Source organism: Cloeon dipterum, chromosome X, assembly GCF_949628265.1.
Source record: "Cloeon dipterum chromosome X, ieCloDipt1.1, whole genome shotgun sequence".
In the NCBI taxonomy this organism is placed as follows: Eukaryota; Metazoa; Arthropoda; class Insecta; order Ephemeroptera; family Baetidae; genus Cloeon; species Cloeon dipterum.
The window spans coordinates 7,247,498-7,274,568 of NC_088790.1; the positions used below are offsets into that span (position 1 = coordinate 7,247,498).

Genomic DNA, 27,071 nt, shown 5'->3' on the forward strand with positions numbered 1-27,071 from the left:
GCGCCGTAAAGCGGCAGCAGCAAACAAAAAAGTCATTTCAATTCCGCTCCAAAAATAGTGCTGAGGGGTTTTGCAACGAAACCAAGTTTCTCCGCTGCCTGCTTTTTTTATTCTTCTTTCGCTTGCTTTTTTTGCCGGGAAACGGATGCGCGCATCTATTTATTTTTATGATATCTGCTGCCATTAGAGCTGCGATGAAGTGAATTGTGGATTTTCTGCGCCATTGTCTAACTGTGTGTGCATAAAATTGAGTCTTCTGCTCAGAGAAAGGAATCACTCAGACGTGCAACGCTGGAATTCTCGCTCACTTCGCCATCAAATGCTTTTTGAATGAAATCGGGCCGCATTTTATTGCTCTGAAGGTTTTACGTATATGTACGCACACTACTGTAGAGTGCAGTGTGAGAGAGTGAGAGAGCATTTCACTGCCAATATATTCAGAAATATGGCGCACAAATATTAAACTCGGGTCTACCCTCTTGAATCCATTCTCGACGTCACTATCGACCGACTTTCCGCTTTACACAATCTTCTCCCGTCAAGTAATGAAAAATTGAAATGTGTGATACTGATGGCTCTGAACTTTGCGAACTTTACTTCTTGGCTGCAGCATGAGGAAGCAATCGGCTCGTAAAACATCGAAATGAGCTGCCTTTTGAGTTCCAAAATGAGGCAAACAGAGTCTTTTATTGTTAACCATCACTTCTTGCGATTTTTGAAGCGTATTTATGTTTACTCATAGTGTCTTTGATTGCGAAATACTTTGATTAGTTTTATTAGCATAAAATTTTCAATTCTGGCAGGTATTTTCATCTGAGAATTCTTTAAATTGAAAAAAGTGCGCAAATTGTAGAAGTATCTTAAGATTCATTATTATGTAAAATTGTAACTTTATGAACTCTCTTTTTTAAACATTTTCCTTGTCTGCTATTAAAGTCCACTGAAATTTTCTGCTCCCCAAATTGTCACTCTTAATAATTGTTAATTGCTTTGGTAGCTGTCTAAAACTGTCATTTTTAGACACTCGCCCCGTTGGCCAGAGTGCATATTTAATGCATTATGAATCTAAAAAACAAAACACGTTGGTATTTTTCTGGATATCCACGCTTTAAGTAAAATTTGTGCAGCATTATATATTTATGATCTCGATAAAACACAAATTGTTTAGCATTAACAACAATGTCAATTGAGCGATGCACTCACAGTTCTCTGTGGGTATATTTAATAAAGCTGCGGCTAACAACATGAAAATATCAGTCGACAACAGGCACAGCAGGATTAATCAATAGCAATTACAATTTTCGTGTTTTTCGGCCAACAAATGGAGCAGTGTGTGCGCACACAATAAAAGACGACGTGCCAGTGTCAAAATTGGGGGGAATGCGCGCCCACCAGTCATTACTTTTATTTACGTCCGCGGCTGTTACTGTGTTTGTTGTAAACGCGACGAGCGCACATATTGACCAGCAGCCGCACAAATAGAAAAAGGGAGCACTTTGGCGGCCGCTTAGCGCACACTGAATAATAAATTTTCCTTTACAGCAGCGAGGCCATTGATTTCTGCGTTTGCCTTATAATTGTCGGTGGCCTTGCAAATAAGCGAAGTGTGTTTATTTGCACGAATCTACAATTATGCAAACAAACGCTGGACACGTCAGCCACATTACTCGGGCCGAATGCTCCATGCACTCCTGCATTCCGAGCTGGACCTCACATGTTAGCAATTAAATTGCACGTATGCAACACCCGCAATGGGCTAACGGTGCATCAAACGTATGGCTATTGACTCTTGCGCTCTGTGTTTACCACATAGGTGAAAACGTCTACCTCAAATGTGCCAATATTAAATGATTCTAAAAGATTATTGATATAAGACTTGCCATAGGTATATTTCAATAAACCTGTTCAAATCAAGAAGAATTAAACCAAAAAAACCGGTTAACGGTGTGAAAAGTATCATATTTTGCAATGCTCAATAAAAAGAATTAGTTTAAGAGAAGCAGCAAAGAGTTGTAAAAATTGATGCGGACGATTGTAGGCTTAGTGTTGCAAGCATAATTGCGTTAAATAAATTATTCATTCATAAATTCAAAAATGATCAGCACCTATAATAAAATTAAAATTAAATTTGAGCTGGTAGGGGGATGCACTGGGTGGGGGTGGGCACTTTTAAACCACAATAGTGCATTAGGGTATTCAAAAACGACCTCAAATGTATTCATTTTTTAAAAAGGCGGCCGAAATAGTCTGGTAACAAAGTGATTTTAAATTTAAACTAAAAATTTAGGCTTCTAAGGGAAATATCCCGTTTTAAATTCTTGTTGGCATTTGCCACTTGCCTGTGTCAAAATTCACCCCACGTGTATCATAAAAAATTGCTTATCACTCTTGCTAGAGAATAAAAATATTTGGCTGACTCATAATTCAGATTTTATGGTTTTATCCTCATTGGTCAATGTATTTACGAGATATACATGATATTTCAGTTCGGAAAAATATCAATGTATTTATTTGTTCAGATAAATATACAGATTTTGACTCCAAATTCCAATCGCTGGACCTGACAAGTTGATTTTTGTTGTAAAGAGAAGGAAGCGTTAGATTATAATGAAACGCGATCCATATAAACCTGGTATCGTTAGGTCAGCGGTGCATTAATTCTAATTACACGTAGGTGTTAATTGGATAATTGTTCCGCTTGCAGAATTCCATAATTAATATCGTTTTCGCTTCCAGCTGCACACTATTATATAGATGAAAATTATCTCTCTCTCTCTCTCTCTCTCTCTCTCTCTCTCTCTCTCTCTCTCTCTCTCTCTCTCTCTCTCTCTCTCTCTCTCTCTCTCTCTTTCTCTCTTTCTCTCGCTTGGCTGATGTAGTTTATTTTCTCTACAAGGGAAGAAGGATTTTAAAATCAATTTTCATTACAAAATATCAGCAAGCGAATTTAGTGCGTGATGGGGTGAGAAAATTTATTGCTTTGCCCCTCTCACCCCCTTAGCTTGCGCAAGAAAAAGGGAATTAAAGATGCCTTCATAAATCTATTTCCGATATTGCTGCAGATTAAAATTTAATGCAGTGAGTCGTGTAGCAATATACTTCGAAGGAGATCTCAGCGTCGGCGGCACCAGGCTGAATCTTCGACTGAGCTTTCTTTGTTTCTGTTTCCAAGCGAGTCTCTTCGCGCGTCAAAAGAAAGGGAGGATATATGGCGTTGGCAAAGCAAAGGCAAAAGCTCATCCGCCTCAAATATTGATTATTCTTTAGCACGGTGCGCTTTTTAATAATGCGCTTTTTGACTGAAATCGCTTACAATACTGGGTCCTCTTATTACTTTCTCCTGGTTTTGTTGTCGCTCCGATGAAGGCAGCGGCGCCTTTGAGTTCGACACTGACACCTGCTTATCCGCAGATTACGTGGCGACACAACGGCGTGTGACATGCAATCATGCCTGCGCAACTCTATTATTTTGCGAGTCAATACTGAATAGAAATGAGGGTGAGAGAAGAAAGGAGGCAAAGTGCTTTTCTTTACGTCCGCAAATCGAATCAAATAAACGGATGAACCGCAAGCCAAATGGCGTAACCTACGCGCCAGGTGTCCCAAATTACACGCTTTGTTTTATGGATAACCTCAAATTTCGAATTAACACCGAATTCATTTGCTTTCTTCAGTTATTTTAACTAGCGATATTGTTGTAGCAGATTTCACTATTCTTCTTAAAAAAAATCAACTTTAGAAAATTATTATTTTTTAAATAAGCTATACCATTATCTTGAAAATTTAATCTTGTTTAATTATGATTGCACAAAGTTTACATCTAAAGAATGATGTATATTTTAAAATGTGAAATCTCATACAATATTTTACTGAAAACAAACCCTACAAAATAACAATTTTTGTTTGTAAAATTATGTGCCTATGCTGACAAGTGTAATTGCGAATTCAAAGTTCGTTCAAACCTAAATAAGTATAGAATAAATTCAAAATTATGCATTGAGAAGTCCAAGCATAATATTTTTAAACACACACTGATACCATACACTGCACTGTGGGGGAAAATGCATCTGTTAACTATTAAATTCTCTATTTCCACTTTTCTGCTTTCTCGTGAGCGCTGGGAGCTGATAATAATTCTGTGGCACGCATATATTTATTGTGACTCACGCCATTATTCTAATTGCAAATTAATCCGTCGAACCCCAATCTAATCGGAATAAAAAGCAGAAAAGCTTTTCTATTTTGTCCCCCTTCCAATACGTAAGTTGAAAAGTAAATAACTGTAAGCATTACTCTTCTGCGTGTATGTGGCTGAGGATGTAGAGAAATCAATAGGGAAAAATTGGCCGACTCGCAGCTGGATTCACAGTAGAGCGTGCCACGTGATGGTCTCGCTGGCTGGCACACACAAAGAAGTCGGCAGCTCGCTGTCGGTGGGCCCTAGTGAAAATGCGAATGAAAATACGTACCCTCCCCTGTCAGATTTATACCCCCAGTTATTTTAAATACCACACCACCGATAAAACATACGCCACCCCTCTTGTCATTGCTATTCATCGGCCTTAGATTTGTTGGCCTTTTGTGCTGTGCGCACAGCGAGGATATTACGCTTTGTGTCTGCATCTTTCTAGTCTGGAGAGCCATTATTGACGCTTATTAGCCCCTTATTTATGGCGGTCGAGTAATAAAGATGTGTGCTTCGCTCTCGCTAATAATCATCCCCCGGCATGGCGACGGGCAGATTATTAAAACTTGCTAAAAGGAGCGATGGAATTAACAGATGGTGGAGCGTTTAAATGGAATCTGGCAGATAAATGAGATATATTATTCATTTGGCTTTCATTCATTCAATATTAAATTCATTTTAATCCGTTTTTTGCCTTCAATGGAAATGCAGAGATTTTCTCGACGAGCAAAATGTAAATAATACTATTCATGTTTGTGGTTTAATAAAATTCTACTGAAACTTATCGAGTAGCAAACAAGAAATGACATATTTATTCGTTTTGAGGGAATATTGTCCAGAATTCCAATTTTCAGACTTGTTGCTTTTATTAAAATGCGTTGTTTGCAATGCAGAGGAAAATATTAAATTTAACTTGTACGGTGCGCAGAGTGGATAAAAATGGATTAAATAAAGAATAAAGAGATAAAGTGTTGTGCAATACCATGAACCATGAATACAAATGATGCTTGAATTTAAAATACGCCCACAGCCCTAATCATTCAAATTCAAATTCTTCATTATGATTGCTAGCTATACATATTTGGAAATTTTATTTACTAATAATTAATTTTATTCAACCGAATTTTAACACTAATGTTGAGGTAAATTATATAGAGTATGCCAATCATCAACATTTAAATATTCACTATTTTTATAATTTTACATTATTCATGTTTGATCAGTTATTATGAATGTGTGCTTAACTATTGAAGTGCATAAACCTGCAGATAAATGATTGTTTGAATGTTTGAATGAAAACACTATTAACATATTTCATTCACTATTAAGTAGTCAAAAAATAAAATTCCCTGGTGCAAATGATGAAGGGAAGCAAGCTTAAGCACATTGCTTATACTCCTTTGTTTTAAACTATTCCATCAGGATCTCAGCTTGATTCTTTTAAACTTTATTTACAGGTTCTAAAGGAAAATTCCTTTGAAGGATGGATAAAATTTCCTGACTTTTGCAGTTTTTCATCGCTGTCGGCTAATAATAAGCTTTGCTCAGTCGTGGAAGAGCGCGTCACACACATCGGCTGTGAAATAAATTTCGCTTGAAAAAGCCATTAAAACATGGGAGGCGGTTAGGATAGCTCTTTATCTCGCAACGCCAGGCATGAAGCGGCAAACGCGGAATTTTTAGCGCGTGGTGCCGCTCTTTTCTCGCGTTCCGATTTGAGCAGCGTCTGTTTTCCATAGTACAAAATGCCTCTTATTATTTCAACGATGGGAAGAAAGTTTAGCAAAAGTTCGTTCTTCCCACCGTAAGTTTTTAGAACAGCGGCGTGGCTGGCCCAGATCGATCCTACGTACATATTCTCTTCCTCAACGGAAGAATAAGAAGAGAAGAAGAAAAAGAGAAAACGCTTTTACGTCTTTCTTCGCAAGCAGATTAATTTTTATTATCATTAGACTAAAATTCTGGTGCTTTCGGTAGCCATATTTTTCGCGAAGATCTCTGAGCCCTCGCGCGTGCTGCGAATGTTCTCCAAATTCACGCTGCTGTTAAACTAATTAGAATAGCGCGCCTGGGGGTTTCATTTTCGTCCTTCTGAAATTCATTAACGTCTGTTAAAATACCAGCCAGCAACCCCCCAGCTGAGACCAAAGCGCCACCGCCTTGCATTCTCTCTTCCCGAGAGTTGTGTCCTGTGTGAGTTTGAAAGATTTCTCCTCTCGAGCGCAACCACTGACATTTCAAGCTACGCAGGACTTTCCTATATATTTGCAAGCAATAATCTGAAGGGGCGACAGTTTACTCTTCACACATACTCGATCTGACCTGCGTTTTTCACAAAATGAATTATGATGGAATTTCCTCGTAATTATTTTGATTATTACTGAGTGGCTATTAATTATACAACTCACTGAAGTATGTTTCAATTTAAGCTGGAATTCATTTAAGTATCTAATTTTTAACTATTTTAAAAATTCCGATATTGACCCGGAGTTGGTCGAAATTGGAATGGAGTCTGTTTTGTTGATAGACAGATGTTCACGAAGCACACTTTTTACTGTTTTCATTATTTAATAATTTGTAAAAAATTAATTTATCACTCCTACGCGATTGGGAACTTTATGAATGCAAATTCTGCGAAAAACCAGTTAGCTTCTTCCATTTATAGACTGATAATAAGAATTTAGCTCTTTCTCAAGCCGCCAACGCAAAAACCGCAAAAACGAGCAGTAAACATTGTTGATCTCCTTTTATATCTGGTGAATGCTGTACACATTTTATGTCTAATTACACTTAATACTTAATTAAATTATTTAAAAAAATGAAATAAATGCTTCCTTTTATATATATACAATATATGTCTGTGAACCTTTTTTTAAATTTTATATACGAGAAAAAAGTAGTAGTAACAGATTAGAAGCATAAGTATTGCAATCCCTCATGCTCGGAGTTGTATTTTACTACTTTTAAAGATTCCCATCGCTATAAAAACATTTACGACTTTTATTTTGGATAAAGTTTAATTAATAGATCTCATTGTTACGACAAATTTCGGGTAGAAATTTCAAATATTGGAGCTTTCTCTTCTTTCAGGAGCACATAAATAAGGTGGATTTTTTATATTACCAGAGCTCAGGTGTATACCTTGATGGATTTTTTTCAAAATTAAGCTGAAGGATATCATCAAATTTCAACGCAAGAAAAAATATCAATAAGTAATTGAAATATATTAAAATGAGCTAGCTTCCCTTGATGAAATGTGAGAGAAAATCCATGCGAGTGGAATAAAAACCCCTATAAGAAACGCCTTTAAATTTAAAAATACTGGAAAAACTTGCTGATCAAATTAATTTAGCTCTCTACGTCCAGGTTTTGTTTTATGAAACCTGCACATTCCATTAATCCAGAAAGTTTCCTCGTTCTATTAGGACTGGCTCGCAAATATTTTTTGGCTGATTTCAACCCATCAGCATGGCTGATAATTTCACGCACCAAGTGTCTGCGAAAGCACTCGCTATATAGAATAAAGTTATTTGCTGACGACAGTTGTGATTAATCTTGGCGGGCGGCCGAGCGCCGAAACCGGCGGCAAGGTCAAAGGCTGGTGTGTAGAAACCAAGTTTCCCTGCGCAGCCCCACAAAAGCTTCAGGGACTCAGGCTGCTGCAAAGTTTGGACACTAAACTATTACTCGAAGGCACTCCGTGCCGACTGCTCTCTCTTATTTAGACTTTGCCTCGTCGCGCTGCTGACTGGGTCAAATTCATGCAGAGTGGACCGAGAGCGAGTGCGAGAACATGTACACGAAAGAGTGAAGGAGTCTGCCTCGTTGCAAGACCCACTGACTGATGACTTCTCTTGGAAAGCAAACTTTAACTGAGGAGACGGGCGTGCGGCTATTTTTCAAATGGAGAGCTAGCTCTCTTGCAAGACGACAGCATCAGCACAAAAGAAAGTCAGGAATCTTTACGTAAACTTTTTTGACGCTTTCTTGACGTATCAGAATATTCCTCTTAACTGGACCCCTGCGAGTTGCTGAAGGGAAATAAAACGACAGAGGTCGCCAAAAGGGCTTAAGTAAATAAATTAGATTCTTTGGAACGGAGGGTTATCTGGAACGCAGTCAGCAAAAATTGATTTGTGTGATTTAAAGTTTTATGCATTATCTGTTACGTTGAAAAACTTATTCGTATTCAAATTTCTTGAATTTGTTGCATGATACATAAAATTTTCAGCTGAGAGAAATAATCAAACACAAATTGAAACTTTACTTTCACATCAAAATTAGAAGAATAAAAACTAGTAATACTCAATTACAGAAATTTGTACACTTGAGGCACTCTCTTCTTCTGACCGAGGCGACCAAAAACGCCAAGGATTAACCCGGGTGTTGGGTGGTCAGCCAGGCAAGAATTCAATTTAGTCGCCACGCAAGGCAGTTCGGAAATTTCCAGGGAATACGCGGAGTGTTTTTCGCTGTTCTGTGCGACACCAAATCTTAAACGAAAACCGCTAGCTCTATTATGATACCATTTTTCCGTGATCCTCTTACTACTAGTTGGCAAAGGCGCCACGCGTAAAACTCCAACTTGCAAGGGTACTTGGCAACACAGCTGCAAGCGCGAAATACATTTACGCACAGCTTTTACATTTTGTGTTCTCTTTATTCACGCAGCTTGGACACAGACCACACAACCCAGCAGCGCTTGTCCGCAAAGAGAGGTGGCCCCGACGGGTTTTACTTAAAAGATTGTATGTTTTGATCAGCAAATGTCCACACAAACATACAACAAACACCACACGAGCCACGCTGCTCCAGTTCGTTTCGGCCCCCAAGGATATAATATTGGAATAGCCCAACGCGTGTGCCTCCGACTAAAGCTTTTTGTAGAGAATTCGCAGTAGCCTACTGGCTGAACCAAATGAAGCGATTTTTGCGAAGTGTATTGATGCTACCAAAATTTCACTTGTCCTTCTGCGTTTTACGCTGTTTTCCACTTACGCCGTTGTGAAACCACCAAATGGTTTACGACTTTTCACTCGGCACTCGCAAATGATTTGTAAACAATGCGCAAGCTGAACGTGAAAGGGAAAGTGTTCCTGCTGTCAAAAAGTCTTGCATTTTTTTATTATTCAGCATGGCAAGGGCTTACATTAATAAATGTTTTCATTTCTATAGATATGCATTGAATTGCAGACTAATTTCTTCCATATTAACCATTTCTAATTTAACAAAGAATAGTTAAATTGTGGATCATTAAGTTCATTGGTTTCAACAAATGAAGATTGAAAATAATAACTAACGTGCACGTTCTCACTTCTGAATAACCTGGTCATTAAAAAACATCGACTAAACTAGTTTCCAAGCTCGATAAAAAAGAGAGCAAGTAGTGGAAAAATCTTGTGAAAAACCGCAACTCGTATACTCACTACGAGAAATCTCCCCTTTCACTAATTCACAAGCTCAAAATTATATCCTGTACTCGGATATATTCCAAAGAGTGAAACTTGTTTCTTATATCACGTAAACACTTGAAGTATATTTCCTGCGTTCACGACATGCACTGCTGCCATATCAATAACGATTTTGAGCCTTAAAATATGTGTAAATTTCCTTTATACTATAGAATTTGATTTTAAGAGCAGAAATAAAACAATAAAATCAGTACATAGTTATGAAGCTGATTTATTTGGTTAAAAATCCAAATTTCATAAAAATTTCAGTGATATAAACGACAAAATTGTTATAGCCTGCTTGATATTTTCAAGAAAAGAAACAGACGTAATAAGAAGATTACTATATGGCAGCGTTAAAATGTGCTGTTTCTCTTGAGACCGTTAAGTGCTTTCGAAAGGGTGGCTTTTTAACGTTCTTTCCTCTAAAAAAAGGATAAAAAAACTTATTGCATCCATCTCTAGATAACGTCAGAAATTGAATTGCAAAACAAACAGGTAACTTTTTAATGTCATTCCCTTGACTCCCACTAGGGGGAAAATTAATGAATGGCGTGATGAAATTCATTTAGAAGCAATTTTCACCCCGCGGGAGTTGCGTCGCCGTAAAAATCCATCCTGGCTGTGTCCCGCTTGCATAAAACATAAAAACCGTCATCAAGTCGAGAGTCTAAGCGCAGTGGATGGAGTCGATTTCTTCGCTCGTTTCTCGGGGGACAGTAAACCCAACACACAACAATTTCGGGGGTGTGTGAGTGCATGATTCGACGCGCACGAAGAGGGCAAAATGCAATGCACCCCTGGGTGGGCGAGGGGGTTGACTGCTACGCGAGCGCCACGCGCCGGGTGCTCCGGCGTCGGCGGAGGCAGGCAGCGAGCTAGTCAGAGACGTGCCGCCTTTCGGGCCCTAAGCATCGTTGGACGCGCGTCCTCGCCAGCCAGCCGGCTCTTCTTTCCCTCTGCTCCACTCACCTGCCAATCAAGCCGTCGTGCTAATCTCTCGGATTGTTGTTATTATGCGCCGCAGGAAGCTGTGAGCCGACATGCTGCTGCTGATCGTGTTGTTCCATTGAGTCACATTGCTGACAGTGATTGCGTCGCTGGTTTAATTGATTTGCGTTTCTTCGCCGGCACCGACAGCCTAATCGCAACATGCGTCGATCCGTCGCTGCACTCGTGCTGCTCTGGATTTCCTTCATCCACCTCCACTTCACGCAAGGTAGGAACCGCGATGTCCTCTCTAAATTAATTGAATAATGTTAAGGATTGTGTAATTTTGTTCTGTATTAGTTGTTTTTTCGTTATGTTTTAATTGGTGAAAATTAATATACAAATTGGATATGCCATTTTGGTGTGGAGTGTGAAAAACAATGTTCAAATGTGTTTTTTTTAAAAATTAATTTTTGTTTACTTTCCAAATTAGTACAGGAAAGTTTCAGTCTTAATTTCCGTCCTGTGACAGTCTGACAGTGGAAAATACAAAATTTAATTTACTCTAAAAATTTCCAATCAGTTTCAACATTTTATTTTTTTTTATAAATCTACAAATCCTAATACTATACTATATTTCAGATCAGGGTAACTTAGAGATTTGCAATTCAGGATTATGTTGTAGTTTATACTCTGCATAATACATAAGTTTGTTTGCAAAAAAATGCTAATTTCAGTTGGCGCTATTTGCTCGCTATCTGTGATCTGATGGTAAACACTAGAAAAAGGCACAGACAAAAGACCACACAGCTATTTAATATAAGCAATTCGGTAATTTAAGTTGGGCGGCGGTCATAAAAACTGTGGAAGCGTAGTTCATTAATTCAAAATTTCGCCATCAGTGAGCCGCCGTCTCGCCCATTTTGCGGGATGTGCAAATAGACGCATGCGAAGGGAGAGTACAGAAAATGGAAAAAATGGGCTCGCTTTGCGCGTAGTAGAAGCAGCTAGCACAGCCTGCTAATTACCATTTTTAGCAGTGGGTGCGATTATTTCTCAGAGCAAGTGGGTTAATTACGCACAATAAAATGATTATTTGGCTCGTAATGAACAGCAAGACCAGCGAAATCGAATTCAGCTGGCTGAAATTGCTAGCATTTTTTACAGAGCGTCCCATCTGCACCTTGTTCGTTGTAATTTATCTCTCTTTCTTTTAAACCGCTACGATTGGCCGACAATTTATTATACACAAGATTGATTTTTTGCAGTAAAAGGTATGTAGAACTAGGTTTTCAAGGGAAATACAATTATTAATTAAATTCCAAAAAAATATTGTGAATACGAAAGCTAGTTTGAAATATTAAAACTGAATTTAAATTTAAATTCTAGCATCTATTGAACTAAGTTTATTTGGTACGTTTCAATACCTTTTATCCAGTGAGGGGCAACTGAAAAATACAGCTGGAACAATTCTTCTTGCCGACTAAACAACATCTTAACAGTCTTTTAGAAATCCAAGGGTGGTGATTTAAATATTCTGCTGCCACGTAACCTTATTCTGCAGCTCCCGGTTTTTTCTCAGACTAAAAATGGCGTCGATGATGTTTTCCAGCGAAAAAGTTAGATTTCGGTATCAGGTCATAGCTCAATGTGCATTTAACAAAAGCAGGGAATACCTAAATTTGTTTAAAACATTTTTATTTAAAATGGAAGAGTGGCAAAAAGAAAAGCCTTTTAATTGCTGCGCTCCAATCCCTAGAGCACTTGCAATTTTTTGTCGCCATTAAGCTGTGCAGAAGATAGCAAAGCACTCGCACTACTCTTTAATGGGGTAATAATTTTAGCGAACGAGCAGTCGAATCACAAAGAGAACCAGCCAGCGCCGCCGTGAGCGAATTAGGCGTGCGTGGAGTGCATATTTGTTCAGAGGACACCACACAGAAGCTTTAATTGCGCGAACGACGTTGTTTGCCCCTTACCAACACAACGTAGCACGATAAAATCTACTAAAATGAAGCCGCCCGGCCAGAGTTCGGGGCCGCCATTTTTGGGCTTTCCTTAGAATTCCCGAATTTCGTAGCGGGAAATGATTGATTGAGAGAGTGCTGTGGTTTGCTGGGTGCAGGCGAGTGTGTGGCTATTGTGCGGCGGGCGTGTCGCTCTCCAATTCAATTCCGCCAACATCTCTATACATATAGACCCCAGTGATTCCACACAATCGTTACATCAGCACACGCCGTGCACGCGCTGCCGCCAAAAATGATAGCATGCCACACAATAAAAAGTTGTGTGGAGAATACACACTATGTATTGTCGCGTGCTTGTCAATTAATCTATTTTGTTGGACGGCTGGAAAATGAAACAGGTTTGTTTCCATTTGCTGTGCAATGATGAGGACGACACGACAAAATTAAGAATTCTTTACAAATGTGGAACAATTGCGCATTTCGACCACAGAATTTGCTTGCTTTGCAAAGCATCCATATGTATTTTCAATTTAATTCAAGTGAGCTCATAGTAAGTTTGAGTCTATAAATAATGTGTGTTACTATATAATGACTTGTACACGTCATCAAACAACAATGTGAGCTACTCAGAGGTACGTGAAAGCAGACAAACTCAGTTCATAGAGTGGTTTGCACCTCTCCGGCATCCGTGTGATTAGGATGCACGGGACGAGTGTCTGGCGATTGAATCAAAGTCCTTGGTACTGAGAGCGTACACCCCTTTGTGACCTTTGTACTATTATCCACAAGTGTTATGTTATATCACAATGACTGTAGCAATTCCGTTTGAAGTTCTTGATTAAGGAAAATAGAAATTAAAAATTTGAGTTCAGCTCAAAGATTTTCCTGTGGTTTCTTTGTTCTCGGCAGCCTCTAAAAAGTAATAAATGAAACCACCCTTTATATCTCTCACGCTCAGCAGAAGTTTGAAGAGTTTCCAATTCTTGGGATCTGCAACTTTTTATAAATGAATGGTATCTTTAGCTTCTTACTTAGGCATTCCTTTCCATTCAAAAATCTCAAATTGCATGAGATGTATAGAAAATAATTTATTTTTCTCAGAACATAGAAATATTGGTCCTTAGAGCTTCTTTTATCTAAAACAACGGGTGGAACCGGATTCGATCAAATCTTGCACTTAATATTTTGAGGTGTTGATTATGGCCGCGAGTCAAAAAGGTTAAAGCGACTCGAGCACACACTTAATTTTGACTCCATACACAGCTGCGGGCGGCAAAGTGTTTCAGAGGAATTCGCCCGCTTCAGCCAGCCAGGCAGACGAGTTTTGCATGTACATTCAGAGCTGGGCGAGTGCACTCGAGTGCCAGGTCCAACAGGGCCGTCTGCACAAAAAGCGGTCGCCTCTCGAGCGCTCATCACGGCCCGTGAAACATTTATGACGCTGCACACAACCCGCTTAGCACAAATAACAAGCGGGTCTGCATACTTCGGTGTGCGCCAGGGGCACTGCCGGAGAAAGCTGCTGCAGGAATGTGTGTTTCGAAACTCGCCAAACACTATATTGGAATTTCCCGCTGCTGCAGCACTGGCGAGCGAAAACACGGCTATCGGCCAGGAAATTCTGAATTTCCCGGATCATATTACCCGGGCGGCGCGCGCTTACATGCCGCTATAAGGCACTTGAGCTTATCTTTGAATTTAAACTCGGCTCCGCGGAGAAAGTGTATAATGAAAATACGGCAGGCGCGAATTTTCTTGTGAAGATGATCATTGCGAGCTGTAAAATTCGTCGGGAACGTAATCTGATTTTGGCGTCGTCGCCGTCGGCAGTGAACTCGCTGGCAGTAGTAGAGAGCACACATGAAGCCGCTGGTGGAATGGAATCACGTTTTCTGTATTATCGCGTCCATAAAGCAAATTTTATAACTCAGCCATTGTTCGCTGCAAGTTTGATAATTTGCCACGATATTCTAGCGAATTGGGGCTATGGATGGTCACGGACGGTAAATATCAAGATAAAATTACTCGTTCTTAATTTGATATTATCGATTGATTTTTATTTTCATGCCCTTGGGTAAGTTGCCATTAGAAGTTGTCATTACGACATTTTTTATACCACCAGCAGTTTTTTTACAGCGGAAATTGGATCTGTTCAATCCAAGCTTAAATGTTTTTTGTTTATTCTCCAGGAAAGAAAATATGTGTATCCAACTTGTTCATAAAATAAATACTCGGTTGAAGACAAAACAGGAAAATTCATGCTCGCTCAGCTTGCAAAACACGGTTGCTGATTTAAGCGGATGCTCCTCTTCTGTGAAGTGCAAAAATATCGGCCTGCTTTGTGTTCACAGTCGATAGCTAGACGCACGGGCAAACTAACAAAAGGCAATTTTCCTTGATTCTCGGTAGGCGCGCGTTTGCAGCTTTGCCGAAATATCTCCTTATCCTACAGCTTGCTCCCATTTTTGCGTTGGCAGAAGATAATCCATCGCTGGCGGAAAAGCAAATCCGGCTAATTACCTTTCGCAATTATTTAAACGTTGAGCATGTACCATCGGTACATACGTGCATTAGTGCGTGCAAACAAAGCTGCCGATGGGCCAAAAGGGAGAGGGAGAAAAGGAGAGTGCGTTCGTTGCTCCCTGGGTTTGATTGCGAGAGAGAGAGAGAGAGAGAGAGAGAGAGAGAGATCCGTGCGGCGAGTGCCGCATTGTTTCCGCAGTCGGCTCGCATAGAAATGAGATGAGAGAGGCACTAGACTGCGAGAGAGACCACTTCGATCAGCTCTCGCTGTGTTGTTGTTTCGCCTGCCCTTGCACCCCTTGTCTATCTATATCCCCTTGGTGGAAGTAAGAGTGACTGCTTCTACACAAATTTCATTGACCTTGGTCTTGGCTTTTCACACACTGTGTTTGCGCTCTCCGAATAGACTATCAACCTAAAATAACAGTTTGCATTTAGCCACATGCAAGAAAATCAGCCGCTGGATCGGAAAGTGAGTCCCTGGCCGTGGCAGAATTCGCCGCCGCACCGCGATTGATCCCTCCGCCTCCTTTGTGAGCAGCCATCGAGCGGACCGAGCAGGCGACACACATTTTTATCCGCTCTGCACTCGACCACAAGGCTCTATGAATAAATTTGCACCCATCGCTCTTTTGTGCGGCAGAAACGAATCTGACTGCCGGATTATTTCCTGCTTTGATTGATTCCGCTCCGGCTCCTCTGTGGTTTTTCGCTATCAATCACTCTGCCTGCCTGACTGATTCTCGGCCTCTGCACCAATTCAGTGGCAATGGTTTAAAAGCAAACGAGTTTAGATTTGTATTGACTTTTCGTTCGGCTGTCAGTGCCAGAATATTTTTGATAGATTTCTGATGTAATTTTTCAGCGCCCGTAAAAGTTTTTCATTTAGAAAATAGCTGGAATACCTGGAAAGGTTTCGGATTTCTTTTGACAGCGAATGCTTTTTAGAATGGTGGGGAAAAAATTCAGCCCCTATTGAAAAAGCCTTGTGATTAGCGAATAAATTTGCAGTGACAATCAATTTAATATTCAAATGAGTTTCCCTTTCGCTTGTTTTAACTCTTTGGACTGTGAGGTCACGGATTTGCTTGTGTGACGTCGACATTCCTAATTATCAGGATTAAGTTGGCACAAAACGCGGAAAATCTCTTCCAACAGAGCGAATCCCGCATCACAATGACACTGTGAAATCCGACTCGTGAGTGTCCTTTCTTTAGAGCCAAAGAAACTTTTAAAGCCGAAGTGTACATATAGAGTTACACTGATTTCATTAAACCGCGCTGGTGCGGCTGAGGACGCCGTGAATTTTAACGATCATCGCGAAAGTTGCTGCAATTGTTCGAGCTTGGCGTAATGAACCTATCGGGTGGATCACCGAGATAGGTAAAGATGTTTCCGAGCAATTAGAAACTTCGCGGGCCGGAGCCGGATTTAATCAGCGTTGCGCGAAATGTGCTCGAATGGACGAATGTTGGCCTCTGTCCCAGTTCGACTCTGTGAGCAACAATTGAGCCAATCTTCGGCGGAACTAGTGCTCCATCTTTTCTGCCAGTGTCATTATCAGAATGCCGAAGAAACTTTTCCTTCTTTTGGCGCGAGATTAACAACTTACTTCTTCGCAGCTTCTCTCAACTCATTAAATCGGATTTGCCCATTTCTCGCCAGCGCCATCGTTTTTCCTCGATAAAATTCCAAAGCTATAGCCATCTTTTGCCGGTCCTTGGATCTGGCAGGTTTTAAATCATTTTTCCTCTCCGCAGCCTCTGGGTTAATATTTAATCGCTGGGACTAGCAACCGTCGGCGGTGCAAAACAAATAAGCCACAGAAGAGCTCCGACGTCATCATTTTCATTTTGGAACTCGCTCGCTCTTTTGGCTGCGGTGAGCAGCGTTCGGCGGCTCAAAACAATAAAAGCACAACGCTTGCGGTCAAGCTCGCGTATGATAATGTGGGTATTCTGCAACACTAACCGTGGCTTAACAGAATGTATGCGCGTTTCCCAAAATAAATATTTCCCGGGCACGAGAAAGAGAGCCGATGGCGAGTCTCTATTTTTTATCCGTTCCGTTGTGCTTACACATAACATCGCCGGGCCGCATTCGATGAAGCGTTATACACTATATACACACACGATCGAGAGATGAATGTATGCAAATTCCTTCTCGGCCGACGGGAAAGGATCCAAGTCACAAAAGAGGCGTTTTTGTTCCGAGGCGGGACGCGCTTATTCCGGGGAGACGGAAAATCGAAAAAAGCGAGGCCATCGGTTTCCCCGTCTACTCTGAACCTTCATTTTAATAAAATTTACCTCTATAGAAAGCAAAAATCGCATCCGCCTCAAATTAAGTGTCCGTTTTTGGTCGTACTAGGTCCAGTCCACGCATGAATATGCATGAAACCCATGTCGTCACGTTCCTGACTATTGATTTTGTTGGCCGTAATATGATTTAGTTAGACTTTTTGCCAAATAAGCGTTTCATTGATTTTCCTGTTAACCATCTCATTAGGTGAATATTTGCCTTCCAACAATTTCGCCTGCCTTCCGCGTAGCATCGACGGTTGGAAATACCAAATCCAAAGTCAACTCAGTCAGAAATGTCACGTGTCTTCAAACGGTGGCACCAATTATATTTCTGCAAGACCACGAAAACCTGCAATTTCCAACTCCAGATCGATGCAGTAAATTTCAGCCTGACAGCAGAAGCAGAAGAAAAATTGAATCGGACGAATTCGCTCGCTCGCCTAACCGTCACGCGATTCCACGAACACATACATACTATATGGCGCATAAAACAAGATAACGACATATTTGGACATCCAAGACAGCGTGATTTCTTTAAATTGCAGGAGGAAAAGTTTTGCCCAAAAGAAAAAGTTGGGTGGAAAACGCCTTATCGCGGACGCAGATGGAGAATAAGTTGGCTCTCGTGCCAGCCGGACGGACGGAGGAAAGTGTTGCTTTTGACGCGAGAGCAGGAAACCAGCACAATATATGGGGCGTGCATGCATCGGTAACGAGGTGTGCGTGGCTGGCTATGATTGAAACGGGTTTCGGAAGCAATAACAAAAACACAGTTTGCTCACCGCCGATAAAAATATTCGCTTGGCCAGAGCAGATCAGTTGAATGTTTGTTTTGACACCCTCGCGTTCGCTCTCTCTTTCTGTGGGTTTGTTAGGTAGAGTAGACACCCCAAGTGACGTCGTCGCGTCCGTGGTAGTGGTGCTGAAATCGATACACTCTCGATCGTTATTGTTCTCTCGGCGTCTCGGGCACTGACTGAATTTTTATCACCGCACCCTATCAATCACGGCACCGCTCTAAAAAATAATTACTAACCGATACTTCTTTCGGCAAGGCATTTTTTCTGTGTCTTACACTTTATTTCACATCATCGCCAAGTTCGTCAACCTTCTCATAAATAACAAGTATCAGATGTAAAGAAAGAGGTAAATGTCAAGGTTGACATTTATTAAGCAAAAAATGTATGGCAGCGAATACCATTCAGTGAGACCATTCAGGTTTTTTACCTCTGCCGAACATTTCTCAAGTTTGAAGTATTACGGCGAATAGTTTTTCTGAATAAAATGATTGAATTGAATACTTTTGCTTTGTAGATTTTGTTATGTATCATGCAGTTGCAAAAATTTCATATTAGTTGATGGATTGTTGTGTGATTGAAATACCAAACCAATGATTTGGTTCAAGCACAATTATCACAAATGTTCTCCGTTTGGATTTGGGATTTCAATGGGGATGAGCATTTTGAGAGTGAAATTTGACGATAGGGCCACATATTTGTCCCACTCAACAATTTTTCATTGACTTTTTTTGTATTTGTGTACGATTTTCATCGTTTTACGTGTAAAACTTTACCCTGATCCCTCTTTCCTGCTAAAATTTATAATGTCGATCTCACGGGATTGTTGTTTTAACGCAACGGAAAAAATTGATCCCTCAGAAGAAGCACGCACAGGGTGAGCATCAAAAACTCGGTTCTCATGATGGAAATTTCTCATCTCCGCGGTGGTGTTTACATCTCGGCAAAAGAGCAAAGTTTTTATTCCCGCTGGGCGTGGCACTGAAGTAATTCCAAAATCCCAGTGTAAATAATTTTCCACCGGCGGATTTCGAGCTCAAACTGGATTTTAAAGCACGGGTGCGACGCGGGCGCTGCGGTGTTTTCATCTTTCGAGGGGATTTTTGAGTCCCGTCGTGTCGGAGCACAGAACTCGATTCCGCATGCAAATTACTCGGCCTGGCGTTAAATTTGCGCGCGTGGGGCGATGAGGCAAATGGGAACACTCTCTTCTGCTCCTTATATTCTTTCTTCTCGCAGTGCTTGCCAGCCTGCTTGCTTAAATCATAATAAAAAGAGCGCACCCCTGGGTACCGCAGTGGCGGCTCACACGAGCAAAACAACACGCGCCCCCCTTAAATGATAAACACATGCTACTTTATTGGCACTATGGAGTGCTATTTTAGCTGCGAAGCCCATAAAAAAATGACGCCACCCGCAGCAAAATTGAACATCTCATTGCTTGGGATCGTGTTATTCCTGGTTTCGGGACATTCTAGAAGGCATAATATTTGAATACACCCTCTATAAATAAGAAAGCCGAGATTCTGTGCTGCTATGCTCATTCTTCCTATAATTGCGCACCACTTTCTCTTTGTCCGTTTTACCGACTGGCTTATTGTGGCATTTACTTGTTGTTTGTCAGTTTGCCAAGCTGATAATTTGCAAATTACCAGGCACATTACTCTATAATCTCCTGCGGAGCGAACAATGTTCCACAATGTGTTCTGAAATTTATAATTATATAGAGACAAAGTATGAATGTGGACTATAATACTCACAAGCTTTGGATGATTAAGTACGCTTTAAACAATCTGCAAGTGAGGTAATTTAATTAAAATATGATATATACATCATACTACTATAATTAATTAAATTGCAATGTGATAACATTAATTCTTCGTTATCGAACAATGTCATTTAATTAAAACTGTTCGTATAGGCACTGGAAATTTAAAAAAAACTTACTGCAAAGATGAAAACTATGTTTAAAGCGCGGACAGTTGTTTGGTTTGTTAAAAAAAAATCAATGCAAAATGAAAATGCTAAATAGAAAAGACACACATAAAAAACGGCTTTTGGTGAATTTCACCAGTTGTATAAACCCTTAGTGTTCGAAGCCGCTAACAGATGTTACCACCGTATGCTTTATTAAAATTTTATTTTAAAGACACTTCCGCTACGATTTCAGACTTAATCCTGCCATTGTGGGTTCTTCACTTATTATGCTTTCCTTTGACGTGGTGAAAAACAAAATCAGTCTCGTCATTCGTCGTATAGAATTGTCAGAAAAGATTTTTTATTTCAAAATTTTTTTTTCACAATTCTACGGCGATTAGCTGAACCAATTTTGGTTTTCAGAACATCAAAAGAAAACAAATTAAGTGAAGAATTCACAGCAGCAGGATTGAGTCTGAAATCACAGCAGAAAAGAAACTATTTTTTTCCAAAATCTCACCTGTAAATATTTCGGATTAATGGAATAAAAATTATTTAGAATTTTTAAGAACAGTAAATTATGGTGGTGCCATCTGATGGCGGCTTCGAACACTTAGGGTTTATATTACTGGTCAATTAATGCTTTTAATTTTATTTTATAATTAACATAGGCATGAATAATTTAAAACTACTTGCTCCCAAATTAGCAAAGTGTTAAGTAGCGAATTCGACTATCACGATTAATCCCCTGAGCTCATTATCCCGAGAACAATGAACAAGCCTTGTCTGCAGGCTAAAAACCGGCGCCTTAAAATGATGAGACCAGGCGAGAGAGGACCTATATGCATGCACGAGAGCGCGTGTATCCCATCCTGCGAATCCATTAGCAGAATGAAAGTCCTGCTCCTGAGAGTTGCTGGTGCATTTTAAGAGTCTGCCGGGCCGAGATAAAAGGCCTAATGCCCGTCTGCTAATCCTGCCGCTACGCACCGAACCTGCGGTTTTGCACCCGGAGGAGCAGATGCGTGACACGAGCCCGCCGCGCCTAATGAGCTGGATTGCGCCACCGAATAGGAGGATCCGAATTTTTCCGCCGCTTTAATTCCTGCCGCAGGATCCGGCCAGGCGCACTGGGAGCGTACGCGCCTATTTAATATTTTAACAGGGCAATTCATCACGTGAATCTGGTGGAAGGGATTTTCATAATATATCACCGCTTGGTTGTTTTGGCTGCGAAAGGGTTGAGCTCCATGCGAAATGAAATATTGAGATATTGCGCGCCAAACGGCGAGTGAGAACAGGTGTGTTCGATTACGTATTCATTGCATCAGAGAGAACGAGGGGGCACCCGATAGGCGACGACAAAAATTGAATTTGCCACTTTCAGGTGCGATCCGCTCGAAGAATGTAATCCGGCTCCCGTGGATTTGGACTGGCACCATTATTTCGCGCAGACGGCGCTAGAATTTGACATAGTGTGTGCGGATTATTGAGTTAGCATGTATGCGCTCGGGTCTGGCGTTGAAATTGATTAAATGCACGGGCTTTTGAGCTCAGCAAGCGCTGAGTGGATACTGGATTGTTTCGGTTGGGCTATTTTCGGTGCCTGACTGATGGAATTGACTTGCAAAGCAGTCATTTCGATCCGTGATGAATTCTATTTGCGAACGATAAGTAATAAAGCTCTCGAATCGAGCGTTGCTGCAGTAAATGAAGATATCTGGGGCATTTGCATATTTTTCTCTACACGAATAATGCAAGAATATTTCTTCCAGAGGTAAAAAATGACGGAAAAAGCAATCCAGTAATTGTTCTATGAAAAACTTTTATCTGGTACGGCATCCCTGTGGAGTAAGCGCGAGTTCCATTATCAAAATTAGCGAGAAAGTGGGTGTGCGGAACTGAAGAGCGCAAAAAGCGCTCTCGATTCTCTTTAATGCAGCAGGTATAGCGGCACTCGGGCACTTTTTTACCAACGGCTACCGCTCGCAAGGCTGAAATCCGCTCAGCTGCCGCTGCAAAACAATTCCAGGCGGCGCAATTCCTCGGGCTAAAGTCGTGAAGGTGAGCTTGGATGGGCGAAGCAACGGCCGGGCAGTTTTGAGCACCACCAATCGAGTTAAGGTGTGGTCCGCAATGCCTCGCCGATGAGACAGACGCGCTTTCTCTCCTCCAAGCTTTTTCCTCACTCGGCTCTCGCCGGAAATAAAACAAGGTAAAAAGCTGCTTTCCGTGAACAACAACCGACTTAATGAAATTTTCGCCCTCTTAGAGACGTGTAGCACTGAGTCTCGGACGAGGAGGTGTATTGTGTCATTGCAAGTGATATAAAATGGAATGAATTGCTCTCTGGTGCTTTCAGCAACTGTGTGTGTCCGTGTGTTTTCCTTCAACTTGCTCTCCGCGTGCTCTTCATAAAACTCTTTCTTGCTGGAAAGGATGTTCAAAGTTTTTAGGCCGTATTAAATGGATAAAAACGCAAGAATGATTGAATAGAGCGATCCAGATGGTATTTTACGGCTGCGCGAGGAGAATTTTTACAGCGAAATTGGCTTTTGGAAAAGTGATTATTTTACACGCGTGCCGTTCTTTCAAAGAAAGTTGTCGGATGGAAACTTCTCGGGGCTAATTCCTCTCGTGAAAGGGAAGATAAGCAAAATGCTTGCGAATAGGTCAGCAGGCGCGCACAAAAGTTGGCCAATTATCGAGAGTTGGGTCCACTGGCTGCCCATCGATTGCCGCAAATAGCCGGTTATATGTAATACACAGCTTGTGCATGCCGACTAATTAGCGCCTCTAAACGTCGGTTAGTTTAGTTGTTGTTGTTAGTTCAGCTTTGGCCCTGGCCGCCACCCCCACTTCCGCTTTCCGCCCACTAATATTCCAATGGTGCTGCACGCGATGTGCTGCAAAACGGCACGTGCACTCAATTGGAACGTGTAGCTCAGAATTTCTAAAAATGAAGTGAAAGGAAGATTGCTATTGTGACTGCAAAAAAGATTTTGAAAAAAATCTGAGTATTTTTTTAAACAAAGAAGAATTTAGCTTGGCGAAATAATTTTCCAAGAGAGCTCAAATCTCCACTGCTGTACTCTCCTCATTATGCAAATCTCAACAGAAAACTAAAAATCTCTGCTGTTCCACGAAACTGGTTCTGATTAGATTTGCTAAAGTCTCTCTGCTCTCAAAGAAAATAAAAGAAATTGCGCTCTTTATCCACCTTGGCAACGCCAGTAGGCGCTTGTGGGCCTTTAAAGTGAAAGCGACAGAGATCAATGCGGAAAACAGCTCTATTTATACATTTTCCTGGAGGGAATCTCGCCACTTCTTTGCACCACTGAGCCTCATCTCGCACGACGCAGCGTCGACTGCCAATAAAAACACCTGCCACGCCATAATAATTTATGCCGACACTCCGGAAATATAAAATACACTCTTGGGGGGAGGGGGCTCCAAATTAAGTTTACCGCTCCGTTAGCGCGTCCCTCTTTCTCAAATGATTGGCAGGACCTAGAGAGAAAGTGAAGAGGGTTTTCGCGAATCGATTCCCGCCATTTCCCAAATGTGATAAAAAGCAGCGGACGAGATTGATTGGAACTACTGGGCTCTTTTTTACGCCCTCGCCTTCGTCTTTCCCTCCACAAAAAGGTGCCCTCTGAAGGAATAGCCACGCATAGTCTGAATGGAGATGCAGCTTTTGGCACGAGAAGTCGTACAAGTTTTCCGAGGCATTCCTCGCTTGAGCACTCAAAAGGCCCCTCTGCATTTTTATGTACGTTCATCTACCAGCTCAATCCTTTAATTATTAAAAGCTAGCGATACGGTAAGAGTCTGCTATATGTATTCTTTATTGTTTAGCTTTTACGGAGAGGCAGGCATTCGGACTCAAGAAATCGCTATAAAATAATATTATCATTAAAAGTTATTGTACTTTTAGGTTCGTGGAAAGTTGCGTACCAATCAAGTCGCGAACGAAACGCCAATGCCTGAGAAAAAAAATTAATATGAATGACATTAAGATTCCAGCATTACTTTAAGAACAGCCCTGATTGAATTATGATTCCACTGTTGTAAATATCACATTTTATATTAATCCTAACTATGGCAGTGTGAGTGTCTAGCCAACGGCAAAAAAAATCCATTTTTGCCTTCTCTGGCAGTGCTCGAGATTTTTTGTCAGATGGAAAAGTTCTTAAACACGACGAAGCCTTTTGAAATGTCGGTTCCGCGTCTCTCCTTTTTGATCAGAGAATTCATTAAGCATTCTTCCTGGACCGCCTCTTCGTTCGCCGAAGGAGCCAGAGGTCCCGCCCGGCACAACTTTTGCTCCACCGAGTGAGTGACTGCCGAGCAAAGAGCCGCCGTCGCCGCCGAGGAAAATAGCACGGGGCACATATACATACACACGACTTGCAGCCATTCTTTGCGAAAAAATCTTCACAGGTCTGCCGAGCGTCGGAGGCAAGAACGACGCTTTGAGAAGACACAAAGACGCTCCAGACGCTTTGATCGGGCGCAAACTAACGAGCTTTCCACTCGCTATTTGCAAGTTTTCTGGTGACCCGAGAGCGCGTGACAAAGAAAATTATGAATACGGAAAGAGGTTTCCGTTCCATGCACCGTGCGGCGAGTGTTTTCGCCTGCAAATTGCCATCCATATTGAATGTTTATAGCTGAAGAGCCGGCTGCTCGAAAAACTGCGTCAATTTGAAGTTATTTCTGCCCCGGCGGGAGCCGGGATATAAATGACGGTGTTACGATGCTGCCATTTGCGAACGCGGGTCCAACTCTTGCTTGAATAACGTCACTACCCAGCGTTTTATTGCTACTTACGATCCGAAAGCGGCCCTTCTCACGAATCAACCTGGGTGCGTCACTCGAAAGCAGCCCTTTTTGCATTTGAATTCGTCTTTTGAAAAGGCCTGGTCCAACCCAGCCAGCGCAGCAGCGGCGGCTCGTCGACCGCAAATCGACGAAAGGCGCCACTGATTGAGTGTGCCTGCATGCGCAGGCATAATCTCGTGTGGGTTGGCAGCCTTTTGTGTCGGTCTCTGCGAGCGAACCAAAACTGATTTATGGACACCTGCACTTGAGCCCTTGTCAATCTGCCTGTTCAGCTTTTGTGCGACATTTCGGCTGGGGGTATTAAGTAATTATTCCACTTTGACACTCACAGATAAAATCTAGTTTTTATTTCTGCCTCTGAGTCACTGAAATAGACTATTATTTCTTCGACACCCCTCCCATGATCAACCAAAATTGGAAGGGAGTCTCCTTTGCTAACAGGGCTAACAGACTCAAGTTGACGAGCCACACTTAGCTCTCAGTCATAGCTTTCTTAATTTGATTTGTTGAAAAATTTTCTTTTGCTTCAGCGCGAGTAAGGATTGTATTTTCAATGTCTTTGGTAAAATAATTAATCTCAGACATCATCAAACGTTGTTGAAACTTAATTTGATCTAGCTTAACACGTTTCGGCTCTACAGTTACAATATTTAAAAAAATGGTAGATGAAATGTCTATATCATGAATGAATAATTGCCGTTGGGAGTGAAACGTGTCGAGATAAATCAAGTTTCAACAACGAAGACTAGTCGGAGTATGGTTTCCTCCTCAATTATGCACTCTTTTAAGTTAACAAATTAATATGTAATATTTTCTCAACCTTTAGACTTATTCTCGTAGTGAATTTGCTGTGTAGTAAACATTATAAACTCTGTGTTTCATTCCTTTTTACTAATTTATGCGCTGACATTCGCAGAAACCAATTTGTGTATGAAACAACTAGGGCATTGAAAACCAATGTTGGCAGTCGAGGGCGTGCATTTGAATGTCGGTTGTTTACAACAACAAACACGGAATTCATCCGCGAAAATTAGAATACTATTCCACCCACGCGCCATTCGAATCTCTCCAAAGCTATTCGCGTCACGAAAACAACTCCAGTGAGGCACGCGTAATCGCGCTCGCACATACAGCCGTCGTTCTATTCAAACATGCACAATTGCAACCCGTAATTTTTATTGGGCGCTAAAACTCGGATAGAGGCGTCGATAAAGGGTGGATACTAACGCACGCGCCCAGCCGGCAATGCTCATTAAATTGTTATTTGCCAGCACACGAAAACGACAAGCGCAATAATGAATGAAATCGTGCAAAAATTATTCTCCACTTTGGCCCCGAACGAGAGCGGAGCGCGCTCGGTAATGGCCGAACATAATGTGGCGCACACGCGAGACGAAGGGTTATACAATTTGGCGGTCATTAGTGCAGAGCGGGTTGCATATTTCTCGTAGCGGGCGCGCCAGCGCTAGGCGACTGCTGTCGACTGCTGGAATAAAATTCAGCGCAAAACGACACATAAAATGAATTTATTCTCTTTCCCTCGCCGCTGCCGCTGTACAATATATATTCAGCTACTATTATTACAAAATCTTAAAGGGACATAAAAATTATGAGTAATATTACTCGCGACAGGCGAATTTATGGCACGCCCGAGCCGGGAGTTTTTTCTCCTTGGCGACAGCCGCGGCTAAAATGGAATTTAATGCCTCTCACCGAGTGGTCTGATGCACATTCAGTCAGTTTGTTTCACTTTTTGCTCCGCTGCGTCATTTTCCGCCTGTCCGACTCGAGACAAAACCCCAGAGCAAAAAGAAGCAAAATTACACAACAATGCTCTTTTTGTTTGGCCTGCGTTTCCAAACACGAATGCGGGTGGGCTCTTTTGAAAAATCATCTACAAATGAAATACAACACGCTACCCGTTCTGCTCGTTGCTGCCGCATCAGTTCCAGATAATTCCCTATGGCTGTTTTCCGCGAATTTCTGTCGCAATCGAAAATCATAATTCACTGTGCCAGCACCACTTGATTGACTTTCGATCACGCACGTTTTTGATCAGCGCAGAAATGCTAATATTTGTTGTATCTGTCACGAGGGGAGAGGGGGGGAGCTTTGTGTACGCTCGTCGCTCAGTCATATTTGGTGGCAAGCTA

General features: G+C 41.4%; 1 protein-coding gene across 1 annotated transcript in view; it reads left to right on the forward strand.

Moving 5' to 3' along the window:
* Window positions 1–10,509: 10,509 nt before the first annotated feature.
* LOC135947052 (limbic system-associated membrane protein-like) overlaps window positions 10,510–27,071 on the forward strand; it is a 107,942-nt gene continuing 91,380 nt past the window's right edge. The window contains exon 1 of the mRNA XM_065495609.1: window positions 10,510–10,855. Within this exon, the coding sequence (XP_065351681.1) occupies window positions 10,789–10,855 (67 nt within the window). The 5' untranslated portion in view covers window positions 10,510–10,788. The remainder of the gene's footprint in view (window positions 10,856–27,071) is intronic.